Source organism: Gopherus flavomarginatus, chromosome 4 (genome assembly GCF_025201925.1).
Source record: "Gopherus flavomarginatus isolate rGopFla2 chromosome 4, rGopFla2.mat.asm, whole genome shotgun sequence".
NCBI classification, from domain to species: Eukaryota; Metazoa; Chordata; order Testudines; family Testudinidae; genus Gopherus; species Gopherus flavomarginatus.
The window spans coordinates 218,149,600-218,166,580 of record NC_066620.1 but is presented as its reverse complement, the minus strand read 5'-3'; the positions used below and the strand labels follow the sequence as shown (position 1 = coordinate 218,166,580).

Here is a 16,981-nt window from a genome sequence, read left to right as displayed (position 1 = left end):
TGCTTAGCTCCGCCCCTCCCCACCAAGGAGCTATTAACCACTCAGAGACCGCAAACAACAGAGTTGATCAAAGCTCCAAGGGTTAGAGCTGTGTGGCCTTTACCAAGGCACCAGCAAACAAGCCTGTCTCATCTGCTTACTCAAGGGCCCACAACCCAGCTATGCAGCCTGTACACAGAGAGCAAATAAACAGTCAAACAACCAACCCACAGACAGACCAAACACACCACTCACGCAGTCCCACTACTTTCAAGCACAGAGTCCCTAGTGACACCCTCCAGAACTCCACTGTTAGATGCAGCTATCTATTTGTGGCTCTTGGGTTCACCTAGCACATGACTTTTTATACCAAATCTCCCTGCCTAGCCAGTGCAGCTCCGCTCCTCACCACCAGGGAGCTATTGACCACTCAGACTGCAAACGACAGTGCTGATGAAAGCTCCAAGTGACCTTTACCAAGGCACTAACCAACAGACCTCTGTCAGATGCCTACTCAGGCCCATGACCCTGGCCCCTGCCAAGGATGAAAAGTGTTAAAAATCGTCTGAAGAGTAAACATTCTCTTCTGAAGATTTTGAAGTTGTAATGAATTAGTGGTTTGAGAATTGGCCTGCTAAACCCAGGGCTGTGAGTTCAATCCTTGAGGGGACCATTATAGGGATCTGGGGATTGGCCCTGCTTTGAGCAGGGGGTTGGACTAGATGACCTCCTGAGGTCCCTTCAAACCCAGATATTCTATGAATTAGGTGGATCCACTCCTGCTCAGGGTGTTTAAGGGCTAGACTGACACACAAACCCCTGCTTCAAATGCACTTGCGTAGCGCTCCTTAATGTCTGTGAAGTATATGTAGAACAATAACTTCCTTTTAGATGTGCAAGAGACAGAGTGGGGGAAGTAATAGCTTTCAAGCTACACAGAGCCCATCCTCAGGTCTGGGAAAGGTACTCAGTGTTGCAGCTAAATACATATTCCAAGGGACCGTTCGAGGTGAAGTGGTCTGTTAACACCCCTGTAGTCATAGGACAAAATAAGCCATAAATCCAGTGCCTTATTAAGACCATGATTTTTAGGCTAGGTCTACACTAGAGACCTTACAGCAGCAGAGCTGTATTAATGCAGCTGCACCACTGTAAGATCTCTCATGTAGCCGCTCTGTGCCGGTGGGGGAAGCTCTCCCATTGACATAATTAAACCACCCCCAATGAGTGGCGGTAGCTATGTCGGCAGAAGAGCATCTCCCACCAACATAGTGCTGTCCACATCGGTTCTTCTGTCTATGTAACTTTTGTTGGTAATAATCTGCAGGGTCTCTGGCAGGAGGGGGCATAGTGAGCTGATAGGGGGGCTGCCAGCTGTGGACAAAGCAGGCAGCCAAACAACGTTATAGCAAATTGAGCAGGGACATAAAATCGAAACAACGTTAAGCAAGATGACGTTAAGTGAGGAGTTACTGTATTTAGCTGTGACACTCTTATACTCCTGGGGGCATTCTGCATCAAAAAATTAAAAATTCTGCACACTATTTTAAAATTCTGCATATTTTATTTGTCAAATAGCTCTGTGAAATCATGCCAGTTTCAATTATTTTGGTAATCTATTTCAAAATATCTGTCAGCATGTCTGTAATAATCCACACATACACACAAATTCCTCCAGGAGTAGAGTTAAAGAAACCCCTGCAGCAACCCAGTTTTTGTTTCTCTGCCTCCTCTCCCACAGAGCCCAGCTGCGAGGCACCCTGCAGTCCTTATTACTGCATCCCCTCTTCCTCAGAGCCCAGCTGCGGACTCCCTCCCCTTCCCCCCCCCCCCACACACACACGGAGCTCAGGGAGCCAGAGGAAGAAACAGCCAGGTGCTGAGTCCTGGGCTTATATGGAGTTTCCTGCAGGATGCTTCCTTCCTTCAGGGCATGTTGAGAACTGTAGCTGCTGAGAACTCTCCAGTTCCCTTCCCCTCCCAGCAGTGTCTTCTATTTGTGAGCTGAGTTCTTCTGGGTCCAGCGGCCCCTAGTGGCAGTCTGCAGCCCAATTTTGTGGGGAGAAAAATGAAATTCTGCGTGTACAACATTAATTTCTGAGCAAATTATGCATTGCACAGTGGTGCAGAATTCCCCCAGGAGCAACTTAGTACCTTTCACAGACCCGAAGACGAGCACTGTGTAGCTCAAAAATTTGTCTGTCTCAGCAACAGAAATTGGTCTACTAAAAGATATTACTTACCCACCTTGTCTCTCACATATCCTGAGACTGACCACAGCACCAACAACACAGTATACAACATTCAGGATGCCTGACCTGCAGACTGTGTTCTATCTTGCCTCTGTTTCCTTGTATTCCCCTGTCTGTCTGTATCCATCTGTTATCTCCTGTCCTATACTTAGATTGTCAGCTCTTTGGGGCAGAGACTGCCTACTTTTTCTGTGTTTGTACAGTGGGTAGCCCACTGCAGTCTGGGTCCATGACTGGGCTCCTAGACTCATAGACTCTAGGACTGGAAGGGACCTCGAGAGGTCATCGAGTCCAGTCCCCTGCCCTCATGGCAGGACCAAATACTGTCTAGACCATCCCTGATAGATATTTATCTAACCTACTCTTAAATATCTCCAGAGATGGAGATTCCACAACTTCCCTAGGTAATCTATTCCAGTGTTTAACTACCCTGACAGTTAGGAACTTTTTCCTAATGTCCAACCTAAATCTCCCTTGCTGCAGTTTAAGCCCATTGCTTCTTGTTCTATCATTGGAGGCTAAGGTGAACAAGTTTTCTCCCTCCTGATGACACCCTTTTAGGTACCTGAAAACTGCTATCATGTCCCCTTTCAGTCTTCTCTTTTCCAAACTAAACAAACCCAATTCCTTCAGCCTTCCTTCATAGGTCATGTTCTCAAGACCTTTAATCATTCTCGTTGCTCTTCTCTGGACCCTCTCCAGTTTCTCCACATCTTTCTTGAAATGCGGTGCCCAGAACTGGACACAATACTCCAGTTGAGGCCTAACCAGCGCAGAGTAAAGCGGAAGAATGACTTCTCGTGTCTTGTTTACAACACACCTGTTAATGCTGTCATAAACAGATAGCTAAGGGTTAATGTCTCTTTCACCTGAAGCACCTGACCAGAGGACCAATCAGGAAACCGGATTTTTTCAACTCTGGGTGGAGGGAAGTTTGTGTCTAAGTCTTTGTCTGTCTGCCTGCTTTCTCTTTGGAAGGCTGCCAGTTTGATGCTTTCTTCCTTTTCTTTCATCTCCATCTCTTTTTGTTTTATTTCCAGTTGTCGCCTGTGTTCAGCTTCTTTGATTTGTTCTTCGGCCTCAATTTTTGCCTTAGAAGTCATGGTTCCTGTTTTCTTGGGTTGGGGTGCCCTCCGGTGTTTAGCTTCAGAACTGCAGGTTCTCTGCCTCCTGAAGTCTGCCTAGCAACAGTGCCTTTAGCTAATTTTCAATGTTAAGTAAACCTGAAAAACCACTTTATTTGCATGTATATAGTGCTGGTATGACTCTCAATGGGAGTGCTATTGTGTGACAAAAGACTCTTAATAGCACCTTAATGGTTTCTTGCTTAAGATGCAAGTTACAAACTGCCAGAGAGAGCAGAAAAAAAAATTCTCTCTGGTTCCCTTTTAAAACCAAACTGTTTCTCTCTGCTAAAAAGCCCTTAGCAGAGAAGAGAAAAATATAATATTCCTACTGGCTTCTGGATTCTGTCTATATCCCAACTGCTGCTACTCATATCATAACCTTAGTCCCAGATTTGGACCTTAGCGTCCAATATATGGGGGTTAGCATGAAAACCTCCAAGCTTAGCTACCAGCTTGGACCTGGTACTTGCTGCCACCACCCAAAAAATTAGAGTGTTTTGGGGCACTCTGGTCCCCCTGAAAAACCTTCCCTGGGGACCCCAAGACCCAAATCCCTTGAGTCTCACAACAAAAGGAAATAATCCTTTTTCCCTTCCCCCCTCCAGGTGCTCCTGGAGAGATACACAGACACAAGCTCTGTGAAACTACACAGAGTGACTCCCCCTCTCTGTTCCCAGTCCTGGAAACAAAAAGTACTTTCCTCTTCACCCAGAGGGAATGCAAAATCAGGCTAGCAAATCCAACACACCCAGATCTCCCCCCCTGATTTCTTCCTCCCACCAAATCCCTGGTGAGTACAGACTCAATTTCCCTGAAATTTCCCAGTAAAGAAACCTTCAACAGGTCTTAAAAGAAAGCTTTATATAAAAAGAAAGAAAAATACATACAAATGGTCTCTCTGTATTAAGGTGACGAAATACAGGGTCAATTGCTTAAAAGAATATTGAATAAACAGCCTTATTCAAAAAGAATACAAATCAAAGCACTCCAGCACTTATATTCATGCAAATACCAAAGAAAAGAAACCATATAACTTACTATCTGATCTCTTTGTCCTTACACTTAGAAACAGAAGATTAGGAAACAGAACTACTTCTCCAAAGCTCAGAGAAAGCAGGCAGACAGACAAAGACTTAGACACAAACTTCCCTCCACCCAGAGTTGAAAAAATCCGGTTTCCTGATTGGTCCTCTGGTCAGGTGCTTCAGGTGAAAGAGACATTAACCCTTAGCTATCTGTTTATGACAAATGCATCCCAGAATCACATTTGCTTTTTTTGCAACAGTATCACACTGTTGACTCATATTAAGCTTGTGATCCACTATGACCCCTAGATCTCTTTCTGCCATACTCCTTCCTAGACAGTCTCCTCCCATTCTGTATGTGTGAAACTGATTGTTCCTTCCTAAGTGGAGCACTTTGCATTTATCTTTATTGAACTTCATCCTGTTTACCTCAGACCATTTCTCCAATTTGTCCAGATCATTTTGAATTTTGACCCTGTCCTCTAAAGCAGTTGCAATCCCTCCCAGTTTGGTATCGTCCGCAAACTTAATAAGCGTACTTTCTATGCCAACATCTAAATCGTTGATGAAGATATTGAACAGAGCCGGTCCCAAAACAGACCCCTGCGGAACCCCACTTGTTATACCTTTCCAGCAGGATTGGGAGCCATTAACAACTACTCTCTGAGTACGGTTATCCAGCCAGTTATGCACCCACCTTATAGTAGCCCCATCTAAATTGTACTTTCCTAGTTTATCTATAAGAATATCATGCGAGACCGTATCAAATGACACTACATTACTATTAGTAAAAAAGAAATTAGAAGGTTTACTGAACTGTGGGGTGGGCTTGAAGACTGGTTGTGAAGATGAAAGCAGCATGCTCTGTCATGAGACTCATTGTATCGGCATGTGTGCATGTACCCATCTTGATGATTGTTTTATATCTAGGTTGTTTTTTTTTCTAGGTCCGAGGAGTTTGAAACTAGTCTCCTAGGGTTGGACAATAAGAATGAGTCCTTCAGTGATTCTTCTTCTACCTATTCCAAGGGTCGAGTGAACGGGAGCTCAGAATCTGTGGGCAAGCGGGCTATTTGCAGACCCACTGACTGGCTGGAAATGAGGGGAATAAAAACCAATATTAATAAATCCTCAGAGAAGAAAGGTACTTTAGAGCCCTTCGTACTGGGCACAGCTGTCTTCTCACTGATTCTTTTAATCAAGATTGAATGTTTTTTCTGAAAGATATGCTATAGTTCAACCACAAGTTATGGTCTCAATAGTGTCTTTTCTAGGTTACAAAAGAATAACTGTCTCCACTGCAGAACTTACTGGTAAAATTCTATGGTCAGTTTTGTGCAGAAGATCAGGCTAAATGATCTGGCCTTTAAGATCAATGAAACTATGACTACAGGTCTGCTTTATCTGTGGGTGAGAGCTCTACCAGTGTTTCAGGAGAATGCTTTGCATAGGAATTTTAAAACGGCTAGAAAATAGAAATAACACTAGAACATATACAAAAGAGAGCAAGCCAGCAGTAGTCTTGGGGGTTAGAAACTGGCACCAAGTTGTCGTTTCCATTTCTAACATCTGTTGTTTTCTGATTTAGAATGGGCTAGGGCCTTTTGTGTGGATGTACTAATGCATCTTGCATGTCATATCCCATAAGATGAAACCTGTTAGGGGAAGACCTCTGATATTTAGGTGTCTATACTGGATGAAAATGGGGGCAGTGTGATAGGAGGCATGAACTTGGCTGAGAAGGTTCTGCATGTGTAGGGATTGGTCATATGTTGGTTGAAAACCTGTCTTTGAGACACCAGTACACAGCAGGGGAAAAATCTCAGTATTGCTAGCCCCAGGCATTCAAATATCATGAAATTGGCTTAAAAATCATTTTTTAAAAAGTTTGTTTCTTTGGATTTTCCTTTTGGCTTTTGTGCTCTTAGATCCACTTGGGTGCAACCATGAGAGTAGAACCTTGTTGGGTTTTTTTAATATGAAAGTAGATCACTCCAAGAGCTGGAACTTTAAGACAAACACAAAATATATCACAAGAGTCATGCTAAAACAATGAGAGTTGGTAACCCTGATTTTTGAGAGGAAAGATCCCATGTGTGTGCTGCATCAGCATTTGTGTCCTATGTGTGGGTTTCTTCTCCCAGTGCACTAAGGGGAGGCAGGGGGGAGCCCTGTCTGTCTGTGTTCATGGTATCTCAGTGCCTTACAGCAAGCAGAATACAAACTAGGCAGTAATGGGTGGTCAGATGAGCCTTCCTAGAATCTCTTCTGTTATGGATGAGGAGCTTCCCCCTGAGAATGGCTGTGGTGGGCAGGTGATTTACATGAGCCAATGCCAACTCTGTAGCAGTCTCTGCAGCAGTTGCATGACTAATGGTGACCTGATTGGAAGTTTTGGGAGCAGCAGCTGAGGGTCAGTTTTAAGTGCTGGTTGCCAGTTCCTTGTTCTGGACATGGGTCTCAGGATCCCAAATAAGGGGCTCCTCCCTGCATCTTTTCTCCTGGTTTGGCCCCCATTTCCATGCATATTGCAGAGGAGCAAAGTCTTCCGGAAGGTGTTTTATACTCCTTCTCTCAAACTTTCCAGTGCATTCTCCATCCTCTTGGTTCTGGCAGTGGGGTGTGTGTGGCTTCTCTCTTTCTGTATAGAACTGGGGAGCAGTGCAGCACTTCCAGTCCTTTCAAGGTCCTGCAAAAAATTCTACCTTCCTGACAGAACAACACTGGTTCAGTGTTCCCCACTTAACTAACCCCTTTTCCACTTAGAGTCTTCCCTTTGACTAGGATTGTATGCAGTTTGGCCACTATGAAACCCAGGGACAAAGCATGTTGAGTATCCATTACAGAAGGAGTTCATCCAAAACCTAACAACTTTCTGGTTCTGATCTGTACTAACCACCAAATCAGTTTCAGCTCTAGCTGAGGGTTGGACAGGGTGACCCACTTGTTATTTCTTAGTGTAGACAGGGCCCAGGTCTTCAGCCTTGTTCCTCATAAGGCCCCGAGGTGCATGTGGCTGTTCTGTGTTACTGCTTACCTGGCTGTGAGCAGTTGGTGATGTTACCCTTCAGATCTCTGACTGTTCTTTCTGGCTCTCATGTCAACTGTACTCCTTGCTGCCCACAAGTAGTTGCTTCCTGTCTTAGGGTAAGCTGGCCCTTTAAGAGGGTTGAGGCTCAGTTGCACCTATGCCATACTTTTAGTTTGCCTCCCTAGGTGGAGGAAATAAGCAAAGTCATATGACTAAACTAGGCATGGTGGGGAAATAAGGGGAGCTGGTGATTCAGTCATAGAGAGACTGCAGAGAGAACAGCCCTGGGAGTGAGTACTGTATAAAAGAGTGTGTTGAGGGGAATCTGGGAGGGATGAAAGATTAGGAAGAGAGCAGTGGGTTGGAGGGACAGAAGGCAGAAAACCTAGTTGTTTGTGTTCCCTGGAGTGGGAATGCATTGAAGAGGTGAATTTGAGTTCCCCTATGCTGCCACCTAGCAGGGAGCTGTAATGACCCCTGAGAACGAGGGGAAGATAGAGAGACTGAACAGAGCCCAGGTGGGGCTTGAGCTGAGCCCAGGAGAAGGGCTGGGTTGAAAGGGAAGATAGACCCTTGGGAAGGAAAGGCTGTGCCCAGCTTAATAGCAGGGCAGAAGACTATTTTGGCTCTGTGTTGGTTTGGACTTTGATATGCCAGAAGGGGTGTGGGCTTTTTGGGACTTGACCACAGGGCTAAGTCACCTCAGCAACCAAACCGTGCTGAAGACAGAGAGCATCACTGGAGATAAGGGGAAACTGAAGCAACGAATGGAGATCGGCTAGGTGTGACGTTACACTCCCTGAGCCTCAGGAGGACTGACTTGTCTTCATTCTCTGACACCTCAAGGAGAATCACCATCCAGAGGAAAGAGGAAATCTGAGCGAGAGGATGATGAAGATTATGAAGAATTTTCCAGAAAGAAGCAGAAAGTTCCTGGTAATATGAATAACTTGTAGTTCCTAGCCACAGACCTGTGTGTGCTCTCAGCTTCCTATGTTGTTACCATGTGCTGCTGGAGCCACGGTCCTGCACGTGCTCTTGGCTACCTTCCTGTTGGGATTGTGCCCTATGCAAGCCTGTCTGTTACTCTAGCTCTGTGCCAAGTTTATGGATATAATGCAGGAATTGCAGCAGGGCCTAGGAGCATGAACAGTGCAGATGGAAATTTCAGAAAATTAAAAGCATTCACCATTTTTATATGCCTGTTAGAACTAATTGATTTTCCATGTTTTAAAAATGGTGATTTTCCACCATGTTTTTTGAAACTTGGCCAAATATGGGTGAATTTTCACAGGAAAAGCAAAAGGCACCTCCTGGACCCTACTTGCTACTCCAAATCACAGGCTAGAGCTATTCCAAATCGGGAGGGGAAACTGTAGCTGAACTTAGGCAGTTCTGGTGGAAAATGTTAGGTAATCTTCATTGTAGGCATTTCTACAGCCTTGAATATAATAATACTCCACATGATTTATGAAGTAATTTAATCCCCCACTTCCAATTTATAATTTGCAAAAGATCAGCAAAGCAAGAATGTTTGCTGGAAAATCTGTAAATAATTGTAATGAACAAATGCAAAAATTTCACAAATAGCCAAAAGGTGTCAAATACATGATTTGTTACTCAGGACTAGAAGTGGGCTATAATTTGTAGCCTTTTCTCTCATGTGCTCACTGATAAGCTATTCCAATAGTAGTTTTTTATGGTATTGGCTTGGCTGTGCTGTAGCAAAGGCAGAGCATTTATTATGCTCTTAGCTAGAGCTGTGTATACAATGAAATGCAGTGGTCTTTTCAGTCTTGATGTACAGCACCGTATTCAGGAAAGTAGTCTCTCTAAAACAGTAACTGAATTTTAAGTACAAGAAATGTCTTAGTCACATCCCTGAATCGAGCAAATAGAATTAAAATATTACTACACCAGTTGCTTTCTTTTCAAAGATTACTTCACTGTGCTGTACTTGGGGCTCTCCTTGAAAAGAGTCTAGAAGCTTTTGCTGGCACAGGATGTAGCATCTGTCCTTGAGTGAGGTGAACTTCTACTGTCAGAGGAGCTTGATAGCAGTTGTCTGCTGCTTTCCCTTGGGTACAGTTCAAAATGTTGATTACGGTTTATGAAGCATTGAATGGCCTTAGTATTAGTTTCCTGAAAAGAATGGAGGAAGGGATTGATCAGGAAAGAAAGGTATGTCATGGAGGTCAAAACATAGGGATAACGTGAGAATTGCCAAAAATCAGGCTGAGTTAAAAATTAAATTAAAACAAGCAGTACAAATTCTTTAGACACAAAAATAAAAGAGAATAAAAAGACAAGTGCAACCACTATGGAACGAGGAAAGATTAAGAATAATCTAGGTATGACCCAAAAAACTAAACCAATGCTTTGCCTCAGTATTCAGTAAAGATGAAAATGTAGCACATGGGAACAAAGGCAGGATGGCTAGTGGAAATGACCACATCCAATGTGGAAATAAAGCTCAAAGAATTAAATCAGAGGATCAGAGAATCTCCATCCCTAAATACGGAGTGATTTGGCACATTAAATTGCAAGTCCAGTAGCAAGGATTTTTAATCTTGCACATTGGTTCTCAAACTTTTGTACTGGTGACCCCTTTCACATAGCAAGCCTCTGGATGTGACACCCCCCCCCTTAAAAATTCAAAACACTTTTTTATATATTTAACACTATTATAAATGCTGGAGTTTGGGGTAGAGGCTGACAGCTTGCGACTCCCCATGTAATAACCTTGTGACCCCCTCAGGGGTCCCAACCCCCAATTTGAGAACACCTGATCTATCAAATTGGGGAAAATGACTGGAAAATAACAAATATAATATGTATATTTAAGAAAGTGTGGGCGGGGAGGGTTTAATCCGGGCAACTGTAGACCTGTTCGTCTGATGTTACTGATGTGTGATGGGTTGAATTACAGAACCCCTTTGGGAGCTGCCACCTGATGTGCCAAGACTACTTCTGCCCCTGCTTTCCTGCCCTGGCAGCTTAGGACTTCAGTGCCCTCCCTGGTTTGAGCCAGACTCGCTAGCCTGCTGCAAACCCAGACCCAGGTCTGAACCACGTCCCCTAACAACTGCAGGCTTAACTGAAAGCAGCCTACAGAAGTGTTCTTGTCTTTAACACTCAGAGGCCTAACTCCCAGTGGGGTCTAAACCCAAATAAATCTGTTTACCCTGTATAAACCCTCTATAACTCTGATAGAGAGATATACACAGCTGTTTCCCTCCCCCCAGGTATTAATACATACTCTGGGTTAATTAATAAGTAAAAAGTGATTTTATTAAATACAGAAAGTAGGATTTAAGTGATTCCAAGTACTAACAGACAGAGCAAAGTGAATTACCAAGTAAAATAAAATACGCAAATCTAAGTCTAATACAGTAATACAACTAAGTACAGATAAAAACCTCACTAGTAAGCTTCCTTTTACAGATTAGTCTCCTTACAGTCTGGGTCCAGCAATCACTCACACCCCCTGTGGTTATTGTCCTTTGTTCCAGTTTTTCAGATATCCTTGGGGTGAAGACGCTCTCTTTAGCCAGATGAAGACCAAATGGAGGGGTCTCCCACAGGCTTTAATAGACTCTCTTGTGGGTGGAGACCCTCTTCTCTCTCCTATGCGAAGTCCAGCTCCAAGATGGAGTTCTGGAGTCACCTGGGCAAATCACATGTCCATGCATGACTCAGTTTTTACAGGCAGAAACCATTGCCCACATGATATCTTGAATGTCTCCAGGAAGACTTCTTATGTGTATTGGAGCATTCCAAGATGCATCGTTCCTTAAGTGCTTCTTGATTGGGCACTTAACTTTGTGAATTCCTTTCTAAAGAAGCTGACCAAATGTCTTACAAAGCTTACTTAGAAATCAAGCAAGTATACAGCCAATATTCATAACTTCAAGCATTATGGGATACATTGTCACAGTACGTAAAGTGTGGCAAAGTACCTGCTTCTCCTCTGCTGGCTCAGTCCCTTGCTGCCTTGGAGCCACAGGCTTGGGCAAAGCAAAAGCCCTTCCCGGTCGCACAGGGTCTGGCCAATCCCTTCTCAGTCATAGACTCTAGGACTGGAAGGGACCTCGAGAGGTCATAGAGTCCAGTCCCCTGCCCTCATGGCAGGACCAAATACTGTCTAGACCATCCCTAATAGACATTTATCTAACCTACTCTTAAATATCTCCAGAGATGGAGATTCCACAACTTCCCTAGGCAATCTATTCCAGTGTTTAACTACCCTGACAGTTAGGAACTTTTTCCTAATGTCCAACCTAAATCTCCCTTGCTGCAGTTTAAACCCATTGCTTCTTGTTCTATCATTGGAGGCTAAGGTGAACAAGTTTTCTCCCTCCTCCTGATGACACCCTTTTAGATACCTGAAAACTGCTATCATGTCCCCTCTCAGTCTTCTCTTTTCCAAACTAAACAAACCCAATTCCTTCAGCCTTCCTTCATAGGTCATGTTCTCAAGACCTTTAATCATTCTCGTTACTCTTCTCTGGACCCTCTCCAGTTTCTCCACATCTTTCTTGAAATGCGGTGCCCAGAACTGGACACAATACTCCAGTTGAGGCCTAACCAGCGCAGAGTAAAGCGGAAGAATGACTTCTCGTGTCTTGTTTACAACACACCTGTTAATGCATCCCAGAATCATGTTTGCTTTTTTTGCAACAGTATCACACTGTTGACTCATATTAAGCTTGTTGTCTACTATGACCCCTAGATCTCTTTCTGCCATACTCCTTCCTAGACAGTCTCTTCCCATTCTGTATGTGTGAAACTGATTTTCCTTCCTAGGTGGAGCACTTTGCATTTATCTTTATTGAACTTCATCCTGTTTACCTCAGACCATTTCTCCAATTTGTCCAGATCATTTTGAATTTTGACCCTGTCCTCCAAAGCAGTTGCAATCCCTCCCAGTTTGGTATCGTCCGCAAACTTAATAAGCGTACTTTCTATGCCAACATCTAAATTGTTGATGAAGATATTGAACAGAACCGGTCCCAAAACAGACCCCTGCGGAACCCCACTTGTTATACCTTTCCAGCAGGATTGGGAGCCATTAACAACTACTCTCTGAGTACGGTTATCCAGCCAGTTATGCACCCACCTTATAGTAGCCCCATCTAAATTGTACTTTCCTAGTTTATCTATAAGAATATCATGCGAGACTGTATCAAATGCCGTACTAAAGTCTAGGTATATCACATCCACCGCTTCTCCCTTATCCACAAGGCTAGTTATCCTATCAAAGAACGCTATCAGATTAGTTTGACACAATTTGTTCTTTACAAATCCATGCTGGCTATTCCCTATCACCTTACCACCTTCCAAGTGTTTGCAGATGGTTTCTTTGATTACCTGCTCCATTATCTTCCCTGGCACAGAAGTTAAACTAACTGGTCTGTAGTTTCCTGGGTTGTTTTTTTTCCCTTTTTATAGATGGGCACTATATTTGCCCCCTTCCAGTCTTCTGGAATCTCCCCCTTCTCCCATGATTTCCCAAAGATAGTAGCTAGAGGCTCAGATACCTCTTCTATTAACTTCTTGAGTATTCTAGGATGCATTTCATCAGGCCCTGGTGACTTGCAGGCATCTAACTTTTCTAAGTGATTTTTTACTTGCTCTTTTCTTATTTTCTCTTCTAAACCTACCCTCTTCCCGTAAGCATTCACTATACTAGACATTCCTTCGGACTTCTCAGTGAAGACTGAAACAAAGAAGTCATTAAGCATCTCTGCCATTTCCAAGTCTCCCGTTACTGTTTCCCCCTCCTCATTGAGCAGTCAGTCCCTTGCTCAGTTTTTCTCACCTTCTGGGGAGAGTGCAATCTGCCTTGCAGGAAGAGTTTCAGAGTCCTGCTGCACCTACTCACTGGCAGCTACTCTACTTCTCTCCTCTTCCCTGCCAGGGAGGGTTTAAAAAGGTCCACAACAATTGGGGCCAGCTGAAGCTAATTAGTTCCCTGGTAACCCCTGTTCCAGCTGAGCCTTGTTTCTCCGTGGCTATCTCCCCTCAATGGATAGGGAGAGGCCTTTTAACCCCTCTGGGACTAATTACTACCCCTCTCCTGGTAGCTAATTGTCCTGAGTTTGCCACAAAAGCTTTAGAACAAATTTTGAAGAAAGACTAATTAAGGACATGGAGGTAAATGGAAAAGGGGATGAAATGCAGCATGGGTTTCCAAAGGTAGATCATCCTAGGCTAATGTGATATCTTTCTATGATTTGATGACTGATTTCCTAAACAAAGTAAATGCAGTAGAGCCAATCTATCTTGACTTCATTAAGGAATTTTACATGGTACCACCTGGGGAATTATTACATAAGAAGGAGAAGATGGGAATTGGCATAGGAATTGTAAGGCGAGGAAGGAAATGTTGGGTTTTTTTTGTTTTGTTTTGTTTATAATGGAGATATACCTATCTCATAGAGCTGGAAGGGACCTTGAAAGGTCATTGAGTCCAGTCCTCTGCCTTCACAGCAGGACCAAGTACCCTCCCTAACAGATTTTTGCCCCAGATCCCTTAATGGCCCCTTCAAGGATTGAATTTACAATTCTGGGTTTAGCAGGCCAATGCTCAAACCACTGAGCTATCCCTCCTCTCCAAAACCACTCCCTAAAAGGGATGTGTCAATGAGTTGTGCTGAAAAGAGAACTATTCAGCTGGAGGGAGGTAACTAATGAAGTTCTTCCAGGATCTGTCTTGAGACCAGTCTTTTTTTATTATTTTCATTAATTACCTTAGGACAAAAAGTAGGTTTACGTTAATGACATTTGCTGATGGCACAAAGTTGTGAGGCATTGTCAGTACAGAGGAGGGTTAGGATATTACACAGGAAGAATTGGGTGCCTTTGAGGACTGGAAAAATATAAATGGGATGAAATGTAATAGTAAAAAGCGATGTCATGCATTTACTGACCAATAAAAATGTCTGCTATAAGTGGGAATTCTTCATTTGGAAACAACAGAAGAGCAGAAAGACCTGGGTATATGTACTGGTCACAAAATGACCACAAGCCACCAATGTTCACACAGCCATGAAGTGAGATACTTCCAGAAGGGATAGGAGGGTATTAATACTTTCGTGCAAGGCACTGGTAATACTGCCTCTGGAAAACTGTGTGCAGTTCTGGTAGCTCATTTTCAAGAAAGATGAGTTGGACCTGGAACAGGTGCAGAGAAGAGCTGCTAGGGTGATCAGGTCTGACTAGAGAAGATGAAAAAAGATTAGCTGCTTTAGCCTAGCAAAATGAAGGCTGAGGGAATATTGTTGCGCTTTGTAAATACATCAAAGGGGTAAACGCCAGGGAGGGTAAATGTTGGCACAAGAACAAATGGATATAAACTGACCATTTTAAAATTTGGTGTGGAAATTAGAAGATTTCTGACCATCAGAGGAGTGAGGTTCTGGAGCAGCTTCCTGATAGGCTGTTTTCCCTACTGCTTCTAACTAGTTTTACAATGGAGGTTGATGAGTTTCTGAACAGGATTATATCATGGGGTTTCCTGCCATAGGAGGGGACTGGACTTGATGATCCAGGAGGTCCTTACAGTTCTATGTTTTTTTTCACACTTCTATCCTCACATCCCATGATAGTGGTTGTAGTCTCCTGGGCTGCTCTTCCTGTGTGTTCCTCTTGCTTATTCTCTGGGCTATGTGGTGTGGGATTCAGAGAAAAATCCCCACCTTAGGAACCTGCTTCCTATGAGGCACACTAGAGCCCCAGTTGCAGGAATTTCAGGTGTCCTATAGATCACTTACTCTCTTGACTTAGGCCTTTTATATCTCCATTTGTGCAGTAGGGTTTTATAGTCTTTATTTCTTGAGCCATATTTAACTAGCTTTGGGTGCTGAGCTAATGGACTCCATTTTAAGATCAGTAAATAAACTTCAGTTCTCTGAAGAGAGAAATTGACCCTTGCAGTCCTTGCCTGCCAAGCCAGCATCTTGAATAGGGCCCCTGCCCCACGAGCTCCACTTTCTGTCTAATGACGGTTTTTAGAATTAGATTTCACAGTTTTTTCTCATTGTTTAAATTTTAGCAAGGAAGAAGCAACGAGCTGGGGTGCAACAAAATCCCACATCCAAAGGGCGTTATGTGCAGAAAGAGCCACCAACCTATGCAGCAGGTAAGAGGGATGAGCAGTGTTTATGCAACAGGTAAGAGGTGAATGTAGTTCTGTGTGGTCAGTCCTGGGTAATGTTCTTCTATGATCTCAGTTACTTTGCTTTTGGCAAAAGTGTGTGAATACCATTGTCATTTGGCCCCGATGGCATTGTAGGAATATCTAATGGTGGGGGTTGCAGCATGTTGCTCTTTACCACTTTCTGTCATTTAAACCTATTCTGTGGTAATGTTCCCTTTCTAAGGCGTGGAAATTTAGACTTTGTACTGGCAAGCATGTTCAGTGGTGCCTGGGGAGGGAATCACTTCTTGAATTGTGCAGAAATACATCAAGCTGGTTTCAGCCTAGACGACAGCAAAATATTCATATTTCTTTCACTCAGCAGAATGAAGGCATTACTACAAATCACCCCACGCCATAGCCTGATAGCCAGAGGCTCAAGCAACCCCGTCTGTAGCCGTACAGTAAAACCTTTGTTCTAGAATGTTGGACCATATAACATTCAGTCTTTGTTACAATCGGCGGAGTGACCAGTGGAGTGTCTACTACACCCACTCAACTCCCAGCTCCTATTCAGAAGACCTTATGATTAAGAACATAAGAACGGCCATACTGGGTCAGACCAGTGGTCCATCTAATGGTCTGATTCACAGCAGCCTCCCCCCTGTCTCAAGGGGGCACCTTTGAGAGTTACAGATAAGGAGGAACTGTATTGGAGCACATTACCGTAAGGATTCCAGTTCTGGCTTTCATTCTCTGAAACCGTTTTCAGGCCAGAGAATCTTTGGAGCTGAAACTTCTCCTGCTAATTCTCAAAAGGGGCCAGGGACTGGAGGCCACACCTGTCCATATGCTTTTCTTTGCCTGTTTTGTGGCATGGTCTTCTGGAGCAATTCCATGTTTGCATGAAGTAGCAAAGCCATTTATTAATGTACAGTGAAATCACACAGAAATCCTCATTCCTTCAGCTCCCTTCCTAGTTTCCAGTGGGAGATCTGGGGTGGGGTGAGGAGATAACACAACATTCAGATTTAGTTAGTAGAATGGGGAATTTGTTCCCCAGAAATGCAATCAGGCCATTAACTTAAAGAAAAGCCCTTCTGCCAAAGCTAGAGAAAACCTATGTTGTGTTTCATTTTGGTTTTGATTTTTCTCTTGTGCCTCCATTCTTGTGATCTGACAGGCAGTGTGGAGGAACAGTGGTACCTGGAGATCCTAAGTAAGGGCAGAGTTTCCTGTCCAACATGCAGAGCTGTGGTCAGGAAGACTGTAGAGGGACTGAAGAAACATATGGCGAATTGCAGACAGGTGAGAGAGACAGAATAGCACCATCTCCCATTCCCTTTTTCCCCAGCTTAATGACTGCAGTACACAACCTTCAGACCAACAAGAACTACACCATTTCCTTCTATCGCATTAATGTGTGA

At 43.7% G+C, this 16,981-nt stretch overlaps 1 protein-coding gene across 1 annotated transcript in view; it reads left to right on the top strand.

Annotated features, from left to right (window-relative positions):
- Positions 1-16,981, top strand: part of ZNF512 (zinc finger protein 512) — a 79,817-nt gene that overhangs the window by 22,956 nt on the left and 39,880 nt on the right. Inside the window, 3 exon segments of the mRNA XM_050951143.1 lie at positions 8,261-8,350; positions 15,471-15,557; positions 16,738-16,862. Coding sequence (XP_050807100.1) covers positions 8,261-8,350; positions 15,471-15,557; positions 16,738-16,862 — 302 coding nt within the window.